This window comes from Macaca nemestrina, chromosome 6, assembly GCF_043159975.1.
Source record: "Macaca nemestrina isolate mMacNem1 chromosome 6, mMacNem.hap1, whole genome shotgun sequence".
NCBI lineage: Eukaryota > Metazoa > Chordata > Mammalia > Primates > Cercopithecidae > Macaca > Macaca nemestrina.
In genome coordinates this window covers 7,374,937-7,394,939 of record NC_092130.1, presented here as the reverse complement: position 1 = coordinate 7,394,939, position 20,003 = coordinate 7,374,937, and the positions used below count along the sequence as shown (strand labels likewise).

Genomic DNA, 20,003 nt, shown 5'->3' with positions numbered 1-20,003 from the left:
TTGGAATCAGAAGTGAGGGGCAGTCTTGTGGAACCAAGCCCTCACCCTGTGAGATCTGATGCTACCTCCAGGCAGATAGTGTCAGGATTGAATTGGAGGACACCCAGCTGGTGTCTGCTGCAGAATTGATTGTGTGCTTGTTGGTGGGGAGAAATCCCCACACATTTGGCTATAGAAGTCTTCTATGTTGATTATTGCGGTGTGAAAGCAGAGGAAAAGGAGTCAATGTTTTTTCCACTCTCAGAAATAGCATCAGTATATTTTAAAAGTTCCCTGAGTGATTATAATTTGCAGCTGGGGAAGAGAACCACTCCGCTACAACATCCTACAAAGTGCTAGGAAGTGGTGTTTTCATTCTGTGCTATATGTTCTTGGTTACAAAAGGAGATAGGGGCTAGTTTAAATTCTAATGGATTTTTTATTTAGTATTTCTAGGCATTGGCCAGTTGTCTCAGTCTCTTACGAAAGTGTTTTTTTTCAGGCAGCTGGTATTGCCTGCCGGGATTGGGGAAGTCCTCGGTTAGTTTGGAATTTTCCATGACTCTTAGCTCTGCACCATTAGCGTCGACTGCAGTCACAGAGCTCTTCAGTGTGTCTGCCTGTGCTGTTCTCCTCCTTTTTTTATAATGTCAGATGGATGTTGAATCTCAACTACAAGTCTTAGTATTGTGTTTGTGTTTAATACCCTCGTTCTAAGGATGGATCAGAAAATATCATCTGAATGAACTTTTTGTTTATTAAATGAGTCAGCTTGAACTATCTGTTTTGGCCTGGTTTCCTCAGGTGTCATGTTTCCTGTCACAGAATCACCTTTTGTTTCTGTGGGCACAAGCTTCTGATGTGGCGCTGGCTAATTCTCCAGCAGTCTCTCCATTGGTGATCAGAATCAGCTCTAAAAAAGCTCTAAAAATGACAGTAAATGAAAGAAAAGAGATCCACCCAGATAATGGCCTAGTTGGGGCTTGGCTAGTTCCCCACTTACAAGGAAATAGAAAGTCCCGAAAGTTTAAAAGGAGACTGCTGTAGTGATATATCTACTTATCCTTAGAAAGCGATTCCCGGCCGGGCGTGGTGGCTCACGCCTGTAATCCCAGCACTTTGGGAGGCTGAGGCGGGCGGATCACCTGAGATCAGGACCAGCCTTGCCAACATGGTGAAACCCCGTCTCTACTAAAAATACAAAAATTAGTCGAGTGTGGTAGCAGGTGCCTGTAATCCCAACTATTCGGGAGGCTGAGGCAGGAGAATCGCTTGAAGCTGGGAGGCGGAAGTTGCAGTGAGGTTAGACCGTGCCATCGCACTCCAGCCTGGGTGACGAGAGCAAGACTTCGTCTGAAAAAAAAGCAGTTCCCGGCCCAGAACAGTAGCTCACGCCTGTAATCCCATCACTTTGGGAGGCTGAGGTGGGCGGATCACGAGGTCAGGAGTTTGAGACCAGCCTGGCCAACATAGTGAAACCTCGTCTCTACTAAAAATACAAAAATTAGCCGGGCATGGTGGCACGCACCTGTAATTCCAGCTACTCGGGAGGCTGAAGCCGGAGAATTGCTTGAAACCAGGAAGCGGAGGTTGTGGTGAGTTGAGATCGTGCCACTGCACTGCAGCCTGGACAACAATGAGACTCCATCTCAAAAAAACAAAACAAAAAAGAAAAGAAAGTGATTCCCTCGATCCCAGTGCACCATACAGACAGTATAGCAGTATGTTACCAAATTTCACTCTCCCAGATCAGTAGCTGGAGGTTGGTTGGGCTTGTTTACCTTAACCCTGCCCTCCTCCCCACACCACTGTCCACCAACAAAAGAAGTTCAAATTCATACACAGTTGACCTTTGAGTAATGTGGAAGTTAGAGGTTCCAATCCCCTGCACAGTTGAAAATCCATTTATAACTTTTGAATCCCCCCAAATTTCACTACTAATAGCCTACTGTTGATCAGAAGCTTTACCAATAACATAAACAGTCAATTAACACATAGTTTGTATACGTTTTATATCCTGTGTTCCTATAATAAAGGAAGGTAGAGAAAAGAAAATGTTGAGAAAAGCATAAGGAAGAGAAAATATGTTTACTGTTTATTAAGTGGAAGTGGATCGGCATAAAGGTCTTCATCCTTGTTGTCTTCACACTGAGTAGGCTGAGGAGGAGGAAGAAGAGGGGTTGGTTCTGGTGTCTCAGGTGTGGTAGAGGCAGAAGAAGAGGTGAAGGAGGTGGAAAGGGAGGTGGAGGCAGGCGAGGCAAGCATATGAGCAGACCCAGGCATCCAAGTTGACCTGCATGGTTCAAACCCATGTTGTTCAATGGTCAATTGGATTTTGAGTAGGAACTAAAGGCAGTGTGTATTCTGCTTCGTTCCCCTGCCTGTCCTCCTCCTTCCCTGACCACCTTGTCGAAGTAATGCCCCCAGAAGCCATTCTCTATTCCTTCTCCCTGCTTGAGTTCCTTCATAACAGTTATCACCTGACATTCTATTATATAAGCTCTGTGAGGACAGTGACATTTCGTTTTTCTCCATTGTATTTCTGAGGCCTAGAACCTAGTAGGTGCTCATTAAATATTTCTTTTTTTTTTTTTTTTGAGACGGAGTCTCGCTCTGTCGCCCAGCCCAGGCTGGAGTGTAGTGGCGCGATCTCGGCTCACTGCAAGCTCCGCCTCCCGGGTTCACGCCATTCTCCTGCCTCAGCCTCCCGAGTAGCTGGGACTACAGGCGCCCACAACCGCGCCTGGCTAATTTTTTGTAATTTTTAGTAGAGACGGGGTTTCACCGTGGTCTCGATCTCCTGACCTTGTGATCTGCCCGCCTCGGCCTCCCAAAGTGCTGGGATTACAGGCGTGAGCCACCGCGCCCGGCTAAATATTTCTTTAGTAAGTGAAGAATGGTTTGAATACCCAGATATTTGCATATTTTTTTTTGTTCTTTGCTTTTGTCTAAGTGATTCTTAAACTTTATTTGGCATATGAATTACCATATCATATATAAGACCCTTTACACAGAACTTTGTGAGCAATATAAGAACATTTTACAGGTAAATCTATGCTATTTTTCTTTTCTTTTTTTAGAGACAGGGTCTTGCTCTGTTGCCCAGGCTGGAGTGCAGTGATGTAACTATGGCACTGGAGCCTTGAACTCCCAGACTCAAGGGATCCTCCCACCTCAGCCTCCCAGGTAGCTGTGACTACGGGTGCGAGTCAGCAAACCTGGTGAAGTTTTAAAATTTTTTTGTAGAAATGGGTTCTCACTGTGTTGCCCAGACTGGTCATCAACTCCTGGCTTCGAGTGATCCTTATCCTCCCAAAGTGCAGGGATTATAGGCATGAGCCACCGCACCCAACCTATTTTTCACTTTTCACCCTGAAGTAAGATGTGGCACCATTGTAATTCCTTTATAGTTAGTCTGTAATACAGAGGAATGCCTCGTTATTTAGATTCTGAAGTAAACTGGGGAGAAGGTAAATGCCCATTCTGTTAAGTTCCACAGTAGGATGTGTTACGTATTTTCGTGGTGGTGGGGATTAGAGAAGGGGACCTTATGTGTTATAGTCTAACTGGAAGATGATAAGCTGCAGTCAACCCTTGTCTGTACCCGTAAAAATGGGTGTGTCATATAGGTTGTGGGTCTTAACATTTGGAGAATGGATAAAATAAGACATATTTTCCCTGAGGTTGGAAGTTGTGATGATGATAAATTGAGATTAGGTGAAAACACTTTGAAGCGAAGATACCATGAATTCAGGAAATCTTGGATATTTAGAAAGGTAATCGGGTAATAAGAGAAAAGTCAGAGACTTACTGTGATGAAGCCTCACTGCTTTGTGATATGTCTCAAGATAAAGGCAGGCTACGTCCTGGGAAACGTTTTGTTATCAGACAAGCTGCTGTTAGTTAGCACAGTGTATATGGAAGGTTTGGTGTGAATGCAGTAGATTTAAGTTTTGCTAGTGTACTTTTTCCATGCTAATTGAAACTGGTCATGTTCCAACATGATTTCACCACTTTGTTGTTGTTTCTCTCCCATCCTTCTTTTAGTTGGCTGATTGCAATTCTGGCCCAACTCAACCCTCTCTTTGGACCACAATTGAAAAATGAAACCATCTGGTATCTGAAGTATCATTGGCCTTGAAGAAGAAGACATGCTCTACAGTGCTCAGTCTTTGAGGTGACTATGCTCGTGACCTTTCTTATCAGTATGGTCAGGCAGTCAGAGTTTGCCTTGACTTTTTCTCAGCATTTTATGGCCATTTTAACACATGGCAAGGGCAAGCTGCTGAATGCAAACACGATCTGAAGAGCAGAAATAAACTTGGAACTTAAGCCTTCCTTACCTAAGTCTCAATAAGATTCTTTTTAGATTCTGCTATTACCCTGCCTTTTTAAGTAAATACAGTTTGATTTACAAAATTAAACTTGCAGGCACTCTTTCAGACACAAATCAAAAAAGTAACTGTTTATACTTGGCATTGTGAGATCCAGCAACTTTAAAAAGTGGCTGGCAGATTTAAAATTGAGCAGGTTTCTTTCCAGCAGTAGTCAGCCGTCCGGACAGAACCGTTCCTGTGATGGTGTTACACTGCTGGGAGAGGAATGTCTTGTCTTCATCCGGTTGCCTGCGCCACTGTTCTGGTGGCGTCTGGCACTGGTACAAGATAGAGCTGTGCTTCCCCGAGAGTGTGCTAAGCATTCACTTTGGCTGCTTAGTTCTAGTCTGGGAGCAGACAGAGAAAACAAAATTAAGAAGGTTTTTGAATGCTTTGGATGGAGAAAGGTGCCTGCGTTCGTTTTTGTGTTGCTATAAAGGAATACATGAGACTGGGTAATTTATATTTGGCTCACATTTCTGCAGGCTGTATAAACATGACACCCGCATCTGTTTGGCTTCTGAGGCCTCAGGAGGTTTTTACTCATGGCAGAAAGCAAAAGGGGAGCAGGCGTGTCATACAGCGAGAGAGGGAGCAAGAGAGAGAGAAGGAGGTGCCAGGCTCCTTTAAACAAGCAACTCTTATGTGCGCTAACAACTACTTCACTCATTACTGTGGGGAGGTGTATTAGTCCATTTTCATGCTGCTGATAAAGACATACCCAAGACTGGGTAATTTATAAAGAGAGAGAGGTTTAATGGACTCACAGTTCCTCGTGGTTGGGGAGGCCTCACCATAATGGCGGAGGACGAAAGGCAGTTCTTACATGGTGGCAGCAAGAGAGAATCAGAACCAAGCAAAAGGGGTCTCCCCTTATAAAACCATCAGATGTCTTGAGACTTATTCACTACCACGAGAACCGTATGGGAGAACCACCCCCATGATTCAGTTATCTCTCACCGGGTCCCTCCCACAATACATGGGAATTATGGGAGCTACAATTCAAGATGAAATTTGGGTGAGGACACAGCCAAACCATATCAGGAGGGTACCAAGCCGTCCATGAGGAATCCACTCCCATGACCCAAACACCTCCCACCAGGCCCCACCGCCATCATTGGGGATCACATTTCAACATAAGATTTGGAGGGGACAAGCAATCCAAACCATATCAGTACCTTTTGAAAATCAGTCTTAAGTTTGCAGCTTCTATTCGTCCTGAGGATCAGAGAGGTTAGTAGTAGTATAGTGGAAAGATTTATTCACTGGCTGAGAGTCAGGAAACCTCTTATTTAATCTGTTCTTTGTTTTTATTATTTTGTTAAATGGAAGTTAGCTTTAAATGCCTTGACTAGATTTAGGTTCAACGCTTTTGGCTCTTTAGGTGTTACTGTAAACTGTGTATTGCCTCCCATCTGGAGAAACAGGCTGTCTGGCTCTCCTATTTTTAGTAATGCTGATGTGATCGCTGAGTTCAGGTAATGACAGCCTGGTTCCTTCATTTGTAAAGTTCTTCTTATCAAGTGATTTTATCCATTGATGATCATAGCCTGAATTAATCGTTTTAGTGGAAATGGCAAATGGTGATTTGCTGCTACTGCTGTTTTTTTTGTTTGTTTTTTTTTTTTTTTCATTGAGACAGAATCTCACTCTTGTCACCTAAGCTGGAGTACAGTTGCACAATCACGGCTAACTGCAGCCTTGACCTCCCGGGATTAAGTGATCCTCCTGCCTCAGCCTCCCGAGTAACTGGAATTACAGTCTTGAGCCACCATACCCTAACATTTTTGTTTTTGAAACAGAGTCTCTGTCACCCAGCTGGAGTGCAGTGGCACCATCATGGCTTACTGCAGCCTCACACTCCTGGCTCAAGTGATCCTCCTGCCTCAGCCTCCTGAGTAGCTGGACTACAGACACACACCGCCATACCTGGCTAATTTTTTAATTTTTAAGAGAGACAAGGTCTCACTATGTAGTCCATGTTTTGGCTAATTTTTAAAATTTTATTTATTTATTTATTTATTTATTATTATTATTATTTTTTTTTTTTTTTTGAGACGGAGTCTCGCTCTGTCACCCAGGCTGGAGTGCAGTGGCCGGATCTCAGCTCACTGCAAGCTCCGCCTCCCGGGTTTACGCCATTCTCCGGCCTCAGCCTCCCGAGTAGCTGGGACTACAGGCGCCCGCCACCTCGCCTGGCTAGTTTTTTGTATTTCTTAATAGAGACGGGGTTTCACCGTGTTAGCCAGGATGGTCTCGATCTCCTGACCTCGTGATCCGCCCGTCTCGGCCTCCCAAAGTGCTGGGATTACAGGCTTGAGCCACCGCGCCCGGCCTTTATTTATTTTTTATAGAGAGGGTCTCTTTCTGTGGCCCAGGCTGGAGAGTAGTGGTGTGATCATAATTCACTGCTGCCTTGAATTCCTGGATTCCAGAGATCGACCTGCCTCAGCCTCCCTAACAGCTGCAGGCATGCAGCACCACATGTGACTTTTAATTTTTGTAGAAACGAGGTCTCACCATCTTGCCTAAGTTGGCCTCAAAACTCCTAGGCTCAAGTGATCCTCCCTCTTTGGCCTTCCAGAGTGTTGGGATTATGGCCATCAGCCGGCATGCCCGGCCACAAATGATGATTTTTCCAGTTCTATTTTTATTTATTTATTTATTTTGAGACAGAGTCTCGCTCTATCACCCAGTCTAGAGTGCAGTGGCACGATCTCAACTCACTGCACCCCCTGCCTCCTGAATTCAAGTGATTCTTCCGCCTCAGCCTCCCAAGTAGCTGGGACTACAGGTGTATGCTACCGCACCTGGCCAATTTTTGGTTACTTTTAGTAGAGATGGGTTTTCACCATGTTGGCCAGGCTGGTCTCAAACTCCTGACTTCAGGGTGATCCACCCGCCTAGGCCTCCCAAAATGCTGGGATTACAGGTGTGAGCCACCATGCTCGTCCGATTTTTCAGTTGTATTATTACCTCCGCATTTGATGAGCTGAAATGCTTTAATAAAAATAACTTTCCTGCCGGGCACAGTGGCTCAAGCCTGTAATCCCAGTACTTTGGGATGCTGAGGCAGGCAGATCACTTGAGCCCAGGAGTTCAAGACCAGCCTGGGCAATATTGTGAACCTTGTCTCTACAAAAAATACAAAAATTAGCCAGGCAAAGTGGCGCACACCTGTAGTTCCAGCTATTCGGGAGGTTGAGGTGGGAGGAACACTTGAGCCTGGGGGGTGGAGGTTGTAGCCAGCCAAGATCGCACCACTGCACTCCAGCCTGGGTGACAGATCAAGACTCTGTCCCAAAAACAAAAAAAACCTTTTCCTCATCAACAGGATGATTTAGTAGACTTGAAATACAGATCATGGGACTGGGCATGGTGGCTCACGCCTCTAATCCCAGCACTTTGGGAGGCCAAGGCAGGCGGATCACTTGAGGTCAGGAGATCAAGGCCATCCTGGCTAACACGGTGAAACCCGTCTCTACTAACAATACAAAAAAAATTAGCCAGGCGTGGTGGCAGGCGCCTGTAGTCCCAGCTACTCAGGAGGCCGAGGTAGGAGAATGGCGTGAACCCAGGAGGTGGAGCTTGCAGTGAGCCGAGATTGCGCCATTGCACTCCAGCCTGGGCAACAGAGCAAGACTCCGTCTCAAAAAAAAAAAAAAAGGAAAGAAATACGGATCATTTTTTACCCTTTATATGGTTGTGTTTTTTTGTTTTTGTTTTTTGTTGGTTTATTTTTGTTTTGTTTTGTTTTTCGTCTGTGAGAGCCTGTTTAGGATGGCTTCTATGTACTTTTGATGTTAGTTTTCAGTAGTTTCCTTACTTTCTGGCCGTATCCAGGCAGCTCTTGTGTATTTTCTGTCCCAGACTTAGATTTAGCTGTTCCTTGAATTGCTTTCTGAATTCCCCAGTAAAAGGATGTCTGATTTACTAGTCAGTTCTCAGGCCCATTTGACCCTGGTTCTGTTCAGTGGAAATGACATTTAAAAATCACGATCTGAGTGCTATGTGTGTTTGTTGCTGCTGGGGTATAATTGCTTCTAAGCCTTTTCAGTGGGAAGAACCAGGAAGTATGTATTTTTCAGAAGAAAAATAATCATAAGTTTGCATTAGTATTTTATCTTCAAATATAACATTACAGAGTTTTTATTTCTTTAGTCATTTTTTTTCTTTTCTTTTTTTTGAGACAGAGTCTCGCTCTGATGCCAGGCTGGAGTGCAGTGGTGTGATCTCAGCTCACTGCAACCTCCGCCTCCCAGGTTCAAGCAATTCTTCTGCCGCAGCCTCCCGAGTAGCTGGTGTTACAGGTGCTTATCACCATGCCTGGCTAATTTTTGTATTTTTAGTAGAGACAGGGTTTCACCATGTTGGTCAGGCTGATCTCGAACTCTTGACCTCGTGATCCACCTACCTCGGCCTCCCAAAGTGCTGGGATTACAGGTGTGAGCCACTGTGCCTGGCCTTTTTTTTTTTTTGGAGACAGGGTCTCTGTCACCCAGGCTGGAGTACATCACCACAACCTCTGCCTCCTGGGATCAAGCGATCCTCCTACTTCAGCCTTCTGAGTATCTGGAACTGTAGACGTGTGACACCACGCCTGGCTAATTTTTTGTATTTTTGGTAGAGACAGGGTTTCACCATGTTGCCCAGGCTGGACTCAAACTCCTGAGCTCAAGCCATCCACCTGCCTTAGCCTCCCAAAGTGCTGGGATTACAGGTGTGAGCCTCTGTGCCTGGCAAAATACTTTCAAGATAACACCAGTATAACTAATAGGTATGAGTTCATCAAGTGCTGTTTTCTGAGGTCACGTAAAATAACAACTGGTACAGTGTGGTATGTGCGTGTAATCCCAGCTGCTTGATGGGGTGAGGCAGAAGGATCTCTTGAGCTCAGGAGTTTGAGACATGCCTCGGCAATATAGCAAGACCTCATCTCAAATAATAATAATAATAATAATTTTTTTTTTGAGACAGGGTCTCACTGTTGGTCAGGCTGGAGGGCAGTGTTGTGATCTTAGCTCACTGCAACCTCCGCCTCCCGGCTCAAGCAGTCCTCCCACCTCAGCCTCCTGAGTAGCTAGGACTACAGGTGTGTGCCACCATGCCTTGCTAATTTTTAAATTTTGTATGGAGACAGTGTTTTGCTGTGTTGCCCAGGCTGGTCTCAAACTCCTGGGCTCAAGTGATCCACCTGCTTCGGCCTCCCAGGGTGCTGGGATTACAGGTGTGAGCCACTGCATCCGCCCTGGCATTATTGTTATTATTTCCCCTGGCAGTTTTGTCACCAGTTTGATAATACAGTTACACTAAGTTGTTTGTGTTCAAATTATTGTATTTTTTTCTGTCTTATTTGCTGCTGTTTTTTGAATATATAAAACATTTCCAAAGTCAAATTATGAACAAGATATATTCAGAGAAATCTATCCTTTCACTGTTTCATATTTTGCAAAGATTAAGCAAATACATAATTCATTCATATGTACATACACACTGCTGTTACAGAAAAGGTATCAGCTACATATACTATTCTGTGCCTTCGTTTATTCATTGAACAATATATACTAGAGATTGCTGCATACTGATGTATAGAGATCTTTCTCATCTCTTTAGCCATTGATAATCCTTTTGGATTATTTCCAGTCTTTTGCTATTACTCATAAAGCCACAGTGCCATCCTATGCATATGCCATTTTCTGTTTTTGCTGTTGATCTTTAACATAGCCTCCTTGAAAATGGAATCTCTGGTTTAAAGATATATATAATTTTTCTAGATACTGCTGCATTGTGTTCCATAGAGATTATACTGTTTTGCATTCCCATCAACAGTATATGAGTGGCCGGGCGCGGTGGCTCACGCCTGTAATCCCAGCACTTTGGGAGGCCAAGGCAGGTGGATCATGAAGTCAGGAGATCAAGACCATCCTGGCTAACACGGTGAAACCCCATCTCTACTAAAAAAAATACAAAAAAAATTAGCCAGGCATGGTGGCAGATGCCTGTAGTCCCTGCTACTTGGGAGGCTGAGGCAGGAGAATGGTGTGAACCCGGGAGGTGGAGCTTGCAGTGAGCCGAGATTGCGCCACTGCACTCCAGCCTGGGCAACACAGCGAGACTCCATCTCAAACAAACAAACAAATAGTATATGAGTTTCTGTTTCTCCACAACCTGAATTTTGCCAATTTAATTTCCCCTTCAATATATATATTTTATTTATATGTTTATACATATGTGTCTGTGTGTGTGTGTTTTAATTTAAGAGATGGGGTCTCACTGTGTTACCCAGGCTGGTCTCGAACTCCTGGCCTCAAGCAATCCTCCCACCTTGGCTTCCCAAAGTGCTGGGATTAGAGGCATGAACCAGTGTGCCTGGCAATAATACCAATTTTTTTTAACCTGCCTTTTTCATCAAGTTATGTTTTCTACTCTTTATTTCAACTGTAGTGAGTGTTAGGTAAGGCTGTTGATTGGGGTTTAAAGCTGAGAACTTCAGGCCTCAGTTGGATCTAGTTCCAGCATTGCTTTTCACTTCTTTGAGTTTCATTTCCTTCCATGATAATGAGAGAATTGGGCCCTTTGACACTAAATAACACTGAGTGGGTGGATCTGAAGACATTTTATCTGCTTATTCTTTTCACTGTCATATCTCTGTCAACCTGATTAATTGACAGATTACTCATGTTTTCACTCTAGTCCACAGTACATACTCGGACTGCTTGAAACCCTTATACTAAACATGGTTCCTTTAAAAGCAATATGCCAGGAAGTAGGAGGGCAAGCCAGGAGATCCCTAATTATGAACATCATGTCATGCCTATTCTGCGTTTAACAGAATTACAATGGTATCGTAACCTAAGACTTTGGAGTTAACACATCAAAAGATCTAATCTCTGCCTAGCATTAGAACAGACAGACTCTTAAGACAGGCTGACTTCACTTTTTGGATGGTAAAGTCAAAGGATTGAGCTCTGTTTAACCTTTTGAATTTTGAACTTTTACCTAATGGTGAGATGATAAAGGAGTTTAGAAAGTAGATTTAGGTCTGACCTCACCTGATAAGGAAAAATGTTTGATTTTGTACATGATTTCTTTTAAGAGGCCAGATTTGGAAAGTAGGTGTAAGCCAGACATGGTATTCAACAGAGAAAAATGAGGACCAGTTATGAAAGCTTTAGAATAATTTTATATTGATGAAATGGAATCAATCCAAAGAACACACTGTTAAATACGTAGCTGATCTTTTGCTGCTTTGATCAATGTAATTGTCATGATTTTCTTTCCCGAATTGAAGAACCGAACCACAGCCCGATGAGAGACTGAGTTACAGCACGTTATGTTTATTGGCTGGAAGTAAATGCGTCCAGTACTCCTAAGAGCAGTGCTCACTCCATCCCTGGCTTTGCCAGCCTTGTTATCTACTTCCCTTAGATTCCTGAGTGTGACTTCATAAGATGTATGTGGGACTCTAACGTCAAGGTTGCTGTTTTTGTTGGTGTTCACTTCCCTACAGCCTTGTGGCGTGTGCTGCTACTATGGAATCTCCTTGAAGGAGTTGCTTCGGCTTCAGACCCAGTGTCCTGGAAGTTACTTGGTTTAGCACAGCATTGTTACCTGATTAAATGATCTGAGATGGTTGACCACAGTCTGAAGGCATAGAAATGCTATCTATTTTATTATAAAGTCCGAGCCAGGAAAGAAATAGAGGATATTGATAATTAGGCCTCTGCCCTGTGGGAGCTGTTTTTCTATGCATTCCAAAAATGCTTGAGTGCTTGTGAGGTGTATAGTACTGAAGTAGGGATTTCAAAGAAGACTGGGCTGCAAAGGGGTTTGTGATCTGTTGGGATGTAAATTAAGCCATACTTGGGAGAAGTTCAACAGTGCAAGGTGTTGTGTGGTTAAAAAGTTTATCTTTTACTCTGAGTACTCTGGCTGGGTATTCTGCTGCCATTTCAAACTTAGCTATGTCTCCATTTCAGTTCCCAATATCATAGTTTGCCTTGTCAGGGTCAGAACCTGTCGCGTCATTTTTTTTCTCCTCTTCCTCAAGTCCATCTGCTCTCATTATATCTCTTGTGTCTGCCCTTCCCTTCCATTCCTCCTTCAGGCACCCTCATTTCTGCCCCCACTTACTACAGTTCTGAAGTATGGCAGGGGCTCATCTGGTCTCCCTGGCTCTACCCTCATCTATCTACAGAACACCACCCTGTTTATCTTCCTGGTGGAGGAACTTCCTGAAATAGATCAGCTTGCCTCAGAAACTGTCAGTAGCTCTCTGTGGCCTGCAGCAGGGTTTTTGGTTTTGTTTTGGTTTGGTTTTTTGTTTTGTTTTGTTTAACCTAAGGTCTCTGACTGTAGAGAGTACATGCCCCTTGAAATGCGATATAAAATGTTGTAAGCACACAACTTTTGCCAGGGTCACCAACAGTCCGATGAGCCACAACAGAGAAGAACAGCTAACCTGCAGGCCATGTCCAGCTCTCTGACTTGACTGTCAAGGCCTTCCCACCCCAGTCTGCCTTCCTTCTCACTACTTTCCCCTCCAGGCCCTAGTGGTGTGGGCCCTACTGTTTTCATGTTCTTGACCTCATTAGCTTTACTTGGTTTTTCCTGACTCTTACTACCCTACCATATTCATTAACTTAGAACACAACTTAATAAATACACTCTCCTGTCAAAATTCCTTCTGCTTTCTTGCCTCAGTTCACCCACTCTCTCTTAATTCTTTCTGATGCTTTCTCTTTCAGTGCCCAGCTGGCAAATCCTAGCACATCCTTCCTTGGCTACTTTGTTTCAAAGTGATTTCTTTTCTTTCTAAACATATTTAGCTCTCCAGTTTTTGCCATTCGTTTGGTACATTGCCTTGAATTGTTAAATACATGCTTAGCTCCTTGTATTTAATCTCCTACAATATATAACCTTACATATCATGGTAAAGAAGGAATTATTTTGCAAATTTATCTAAAATTTTTAAAAAGATAAAATTTAAGCCTAATATATTGTTTAATAAATATGTTCACTTACTCTTCCCCAAACAGATTTCTTGGTTCTAGACTTAATATTTTTATGTTATCTTCATTGCCAGTTTTGTCTCTTTTTTTTTTTGAGACAGTCTCACTCTCTTGCCCAGGCTGGAGTATAGTGGCACAGTCTTGGCTCACTGCAAACACCACCTCCTGGGTTCAAGTGATTCTTGTGTCTCAGCCTCCCGAGTAGCTGGGATCATAGGAATGTGCCACCATACCCAGCTAATTTTTGTATTTTTAGTAGAGACGGGGTTTCACCATGTTGTGCAGGCTGGTCTTGAACTCCTGATCTCAGGTGATCCACCCCGCCTCCCAGAGTGCTGGAATTGCAGATGTGAGCCACCGCACCTGGCACATTGGCAGGTTTTTGTTTGTTTATTTGAGATGGAATCTCGCTCCATTGCCCAGGCTGGAGTGCAATGGTGCGATCTCGGCTCACTGCAACATTGACCTCCCAGGTTCAAGCGATTCTCCTGCCTCAGCCTCCCATATAGCTGGGAATAGAGGCACGCACCACCACACCTGGGTAATTTTTGTATTTATTTATTTATTTATTTGAGACGGAGTCTTGCTCTGTCGCCCAGGCTGGAGTGCAGTGGTGCGATCTCGGCTCACTGAAATCTGCCTCCCGGGTTCACACCATTCTCCTGCCTCAGCCTCCCGAGTAGCTGGGACTATAGGTGCCCACCACCACGCCTGGCTAATTTTTTGTATTTTTAGTAGACACGGGGTTTCACTGTATTAGCCAGGATGGTCTTGATCTCCTGACCTCATGATCCGCCTGCCTCGGCTTCCCAGAGTGCTGGGATTCCAGGCGTGAGCCACAGCGCCCGGCCTAATTTTTGTGTTTTTTTTTGTTTTTTGTTTTTTTAGTAGAGATGGGGTACATCATGTTGGCCAGACTGTTCTCAAACTCCTGACCTCAAGTGGTCCACCCACCATGGCCTCCCAAAGTGCTGGGATTACAGGCATGAGCCACCGCATCCGTCCTTTTGTCAGTTTTATCTGATAATAACCTTATGACTCCTTTATTTTGCAAAATAAGAACATGGACCTTTTGATTAAGTTCTCTAGCCCCACCCCCAGTCAGCTATTTCATAACAAAGATGATAAGAATACGTGCTTCCTTGCTGGGCACAGTGGCTCACACCTGTAATCCCAGCACTTTGGGAGGCCAAGGCAGGCAAATCATGAGGTTAGGAGATTAAGACCATCTTGGCTAACACAATGAAACCCGGTGTCTACTAAAAAATACAAAAAATTAGCCGAGTGTGGTGGCAGGCGCCTGTAGTCCCAGCTACTCAGGAGGCTGAGGCAGGAGAATGGTGTGAACCCGGGAGGCAGAGCTTGCAGTGAGTTGAGATCATGCCACTGCACTCCAGCCTGGATGACAGAGCGAGACACCATCTCCAAAAAAAAAAAAACTACATGCTTCCTTAATGTACTCCAAAATCAGCCGGGCGCAGTGGCTCCCACTTGTAATCCCAGCGCTTTGGGAGGCTGAGATGGGCAGATTGCTCGAGGCCAGAATTTCGAGACCAGCCTGGGTAACATGGGGAAACCCCATCTCAACAACAACAAAAAAATGCAAAAATTAGCCAGGTGTGGTGGCACACGCCTGTAGTCCCAGCTACTTGGGAGACTGAGATGGGAGGAACCTGAGCCTGGGAGATGGCAGTTGCAGTGAGCCATGATGGTGCCACTGCATTTACTCCAGCCTGGGTGACAGAGCAAGACCCTGTCTCAAGAATAGATAAATAAAAATAAAAATTTATTCCAAAATCAAACTACATGACTTTGCCATGTAACGTAATGCACATTTACATTTTATTTATTTATTTATTTATTTATTTATTTATTTATTTATTTATTTATTTTGAGACAGAGTCTTACTCTGACACCTAGGCTGAAGTGCAGTGGCGTGATCTCAGCTCACTGCAACCTCCGCCTCCTGGGTTCAAGCCATTCTCCTGCCTTAGCCTTCCAGTTGGCTGGAACTACAGGCATGCACCACCGCGCCCGGCTAATTTTTCTGTATTTTTAGTAGAGATGGGGTTTTACCATGCTGGCCAGGTTGATCTCGAACTCCTGACCTCAAATGATCTGCCTGCCTCGCCCTCCCAAAGTGCTGGGATTACAGACGTGAGCCACTGTGCCCGGCCTACGTTTATTTTAAACTGGTATCATTGATCTTGAGTGAAAACTATCCCCCATTTGTATATGGTTTTTCAAAAGTGAAGGCCTATTTTTCCCTTTTTTGATTGTTGCTTTGTCAAAAAATGCCTGTACTATGAAGTCTAATCAGTGTGTTCTTCATGGAAAATTAACAGACAAACCATACATATTCACTACTTCAGTATTCTCAGATAAAATTTATTTTATTGGCTGGGTGTGATGGCTCATGCCTGTAATCCCAGAACTTTGGGAAGCCAAGACAAGAGGAAACCTGAGCTCAGGAGTTTGAGACCAGCCTGGGCAATATAGCAAGACTCCATTTCTATGAAAAATTCAAAAATCAGCTGGGCATGATGGCTCATGCCTGTAATCCCAGCACTTTGGGAGGCTGGGGTGGGCAGAATGCTTGAGCCCAGGAGTTGGAGCCCAACCTGGGCAACATGATTAAACCCTGTCTCTACAAAAGATATATAAAAATTAGCCGAGTGTGTTCGTGTGCGCCTGTAGTTCCAGTACTTGGGAGGCTGAGATAGCAGGATCATTTGGGCTCAGGAGATTGAGGCTGCAGTGAGCCAAGATCCCGCCGCTGCACTCCAGCCTGGATGGCAGAGCAAGACCCTGTGTCAAATATATATATATATATATATGGTGTTGAATTTAAACTGCTAGAAAAAAAGAAAAGTGTCATTTGTCACCTACACTTGATATAGCCAGAACGGGGAGCAAGCTAGCGGGCAGCCTCCAGTACGAGACCAATGCAAGGAGCCCGCTCCCCAGGAGCCTGGCCCCAGAGCAGAGTTCGCCGTGCCTGTGGGAACCTCCCCTCCATGCTGTAAGAGGGAAGGGAAAAATACAGACTCTTGAAACTGTGGTGAAATCATTAGATTCCAGCACCATCAGTCTCAGTCAGCTTCATTCTTCCTGCGTCCTGTAACATAGAGTGTTACTTGTGCTCCTCATTTCAGCAGTGTCCTTGGTTACTGGACCTTTTGCCACAGCCCTGCAAAACCTGGCCAAACTTGCGCCACGTTGATTATCCTGTGTTTCATATTTTGTTGAACATCTATGCATTTTAAAGTATTGGCCTGGTTAACTTTCTTGATGTTAACTTTTTGCCTTCCTGAGGAATGTATGAGGACTAGTTACCAGAATGGTTTCGTTTTGCAGGTCGCAAGAAGAGAATGCCTTCTAGATGCAAAATCACCTCCAAACCTGCTACCTTTCTTGACTTGCCTGTTTTGGCCATCAGCTGCCTTAAACGTTAACAGCACATTTGAATGCCTTATTCTACAACGCAGCGTGTTTTACTTCGCCTTTTTTACACTTTGGTGAATTACGTGCCTACGTAACCTGAACTGTGCTGACTCCACAAGACGATTATGTACTCTTCTAAGATAGAAGATGCTGTTCTTCTGAGAGATACATTACTCTCTCCTTGGAATCTGTGGATTTGAAGATGGCTCCTGCCTTCTCACATGGGAATCAGTGAAGTGTTGAGAAACTGCTGCAAGACAAACAAGACTCCAGGGGGGTGGTCAGTAGGAGAGCACGTTCAGAGGGAAGAGCCATCTCAACAGAATCACGCCAAACATACTTTCAGGATGAATTTCTTATTTCTGCCATCTTTTGGAATAAATATTTTTCTCCTTTCTATGGAAATCTGGGTTCAGTGTCTGTAAAATTCATTTTTATAAGCTTTTCTATCGCTACATAATGCCTTTTTAAAAAATGATTTTGTAGTCTAAACTTAGGTTGGGTATATAAACCCTTCCATGTAGCTTGAGATGCCTGAAAAGACTGGTAAGTGCTTTTCTTAATCATTCAGTAACCATTTGAGTGCCTGCTGCAGCCAAGGCACTGGAGGGATCAAAGATGTGTAAATTGGAGTCCCTGCAAGTCCAGAAGCTATTTGGAGAGATAAGGCTAGTATACACAGAACTGTAATATAAGGCTGTGTTGGAGCATTGTCCTTAAAGATGGTAGCATGATGAACAGGCCAAGGATATCTGTCAGCCACAGAACAAGGCAGCAAATGCTCCTGAAATGGAACCATCACAGCCTCAGACACAGGACTGAAGAAGTCAAGAGTGATTAAAAAGCCAGGGACAGGAGACAACAATTTTGTGTTTCAGTAGCAGGCATCTCGATATACTAATTTGAGGGCTTTATGACTTTCAAGAAATTAAAAATTAAAATGAACCTAAATTTTTACCAGCTCATGGCTTTTTGACAGCTAGCCAAGAATGGATTTCCTGTTTTGCAGTTTGTACTTTTCTATTCCTCCCAAACTGTCTGAACTCATTACTTTGCTATTCTTATGACCAAAGTGAGTTTCAAGTTGAAGTGACTCTCCTGCTCTCATTTCTTTTCATTCTTTTCTTTTGTTTCGTGCAGTCTGTTAGGCAACTCCATACTTTCCATTTCCAGCAGGAGGGCCACATTAGCTAATTTCATGGAATCCATGAAACATTGATGATTTAAAGTTGAAGGGGCCATGGTGATACAGGCTAACCCCATCATTTTATAGATCAGGAAGCTCAGCCCAGATGGGGAATTTCTCGCCCAGCTTAATGCAGTTGGTCAGAGCAGACAGGGGAGTAGGATCCATGTTTTCTTTCTTTTTTTTCTTGAGACAGAGTCTCGCTCTGTCGCCCAGGCTGGAGTGCAGTGGTGCGACCTCAGCTCACTGCAACCTCTGCCTCCCGGGTTCAAGCAATTCTCCTGCCTCAGCCTCCCAAGTAGCTGGGATTACAGGCATGTGCCACCACCCCCAGCTACTTTCTGTATTTTTAGTAGAGACGGGGTTTCACCATGTTGGCCAGGCTGGTCTTGAACTCCTGACCTCGTGATCTACTCACCTCAGCCTCCCAAAGTGCTGGGGTTACAGGTGTGAGCCACCATGCCCAGCCAGGATCCATGTTTTCTAATTTTCACACTAGAGCACTTTTCACAGGCTACGCTGCCTCCCTCAGAGTTGCTTTGGCCAGGAGCCAACTCTGGGTCTCGGGTGGGAGGGAAGAATTCTGCCATTACAGATTACCAAGCTGTCTCTCACCAGAACAACTTACATGACCCTTAGTATTTGTCATCTAAGAAAGCAATGCTGGTGGTTACTGCGGCTACATAAAAGGATGCCACAGTCTTTGAGCGCTGACGGTGTGAGGAAGTGTGACTCCAATGCAGCTGTGTTTCCAGATTCTACAAGTCAAGCCCTGCAGCCTGTCATCACTGGGGGTCAGTCTGAAACCTTCCCCACTCCCACCCTACACTGCTTTCCAGCAGATTGCAAGGTTTTTGAAACAATGTTTTCCAAGTTGAGCCTCATGGTGCCTTCATGTGGCAGCACTTGCCTTAAGTGTGGCTTTTGTGTATCTTGAGTTGAGTTTATGCATCCGCTGACAGGGAGCCTGCCTAGGTTCGGCACAGCAGATCTTAGCTGTGGTGTGCCTTCCGCTAGTGATGGAGGATAGCTTTGGGGGTTTCTTCGCATGGTTATCACAGTTTGGTGCATTTTTAATTACATGGCACAGTTGAAGGCAGAAGCCATGACCCTGACTGATTCAGGGTTATGAGTTCTGCCTTGTTCTGTCAGTTGGTAGCGGTCCATTTTTTTTCAGAAGCCCCATTTGTCTTGTCTTTTTTTTTTTTTTTTTTTTTTTTTTGAGATGGAGTCTCGCTCTGTCGCCCAGGCTGGAATGCAGTGGCGCAATCTCGGCTCACTGGAATCTCCGTTTCCCGGGTTCACGCCGTTCTCCTGCCTCAGCCTCCCGAGTCGCTGGGACTACAGGCACCCGCCACCACGCCTGGCTAATATCATGTATTTTTAGTGGAGATGGCATTTCACTGTGTTGGCCAGGCTGGTGTCGAACTCCTGACCTCAGGTTATCCACTTACCTTGGCTTCCCAAAGTGCTGGGATTATAGACATGAGCCACTGCACCCTGCCATCATACTATTGTTGAAATGGGGGAATGACGAAATCACCTCAGGATTTGTGAGAGGAAATTCGGTAAGTCTCCTTTGCCCAGGAAGTCACTTTACCCTTGAGCCCTAGTTATCTCATTTATTAAATTCTTGAGAAGATTCAATGCCATTAATACATAAACCCAGACATATGTTCTCTCCTCACCTCACCCTTAATAATGGAGCTATTTTGTTACAACATGATCAGGCATCTGAGACGGATGTTGGTGAATCATATTTTCCTAACGCCTGGCCAGAGTATCATATTTCCTAATACGCCCGGCCAGAGTATTTTCCAAATAAATGACCAAATCCCCAGGGCGCATTGACAGTACTTTTCTCTTAAGATAGGACCCAGAGAGGGGCCGGGCGCGGTGGCTCACACCTGTAATCCCAGCACTTTGGGAGGCCGAGGCAGGTGGATCACGAGGTCAGGAGATTGAGACCATTCTGGCTAACACGGTGAAACCCCGTCTCTACTAAAA

At 44.5% G+C, this 20,003-nt stretch overlaps 1 protein-coding gene and 1 non-coding gene across 2 annotated transcripts in view; both read left to right on the top strand.

The window, feature by feature from the left end:
• The window catches only part of LOC105480885 (ATPase H+ transporting V0 subunit e1), a 50,042-nt gene extending 32,827 nt beyond the window's left edge, over positions 1-17,215 (top strand). Inside the window, exons 3-4 of the mRNA XM_011740085.3 lie at positions 4,027-4,156; positions 16,724-17,215. Coding sequence (XP_011738387.1) covers positions 4,027-4,120 — 94 coding nt within the window. The 3' untranslated portion in view covers positions 4,121-4,156; positions 16,724-17,215. The remainder of the gene's footprint in view (positions 1-4,026; positions 4,157-16,723) is intronic.
• On the top strand, positions 4,517-4,717 carry LOC112426515 (small nucleolar RNA SNORA74). The gene has a single exon (XR_003017866.1). It is a non-coding gene; the product is annotated as a small nucleolar RNA SNORA74 (small nucleolar RNA).
• Positions 17,216-20,003: the final 2,788 nt, after the last annotated feature.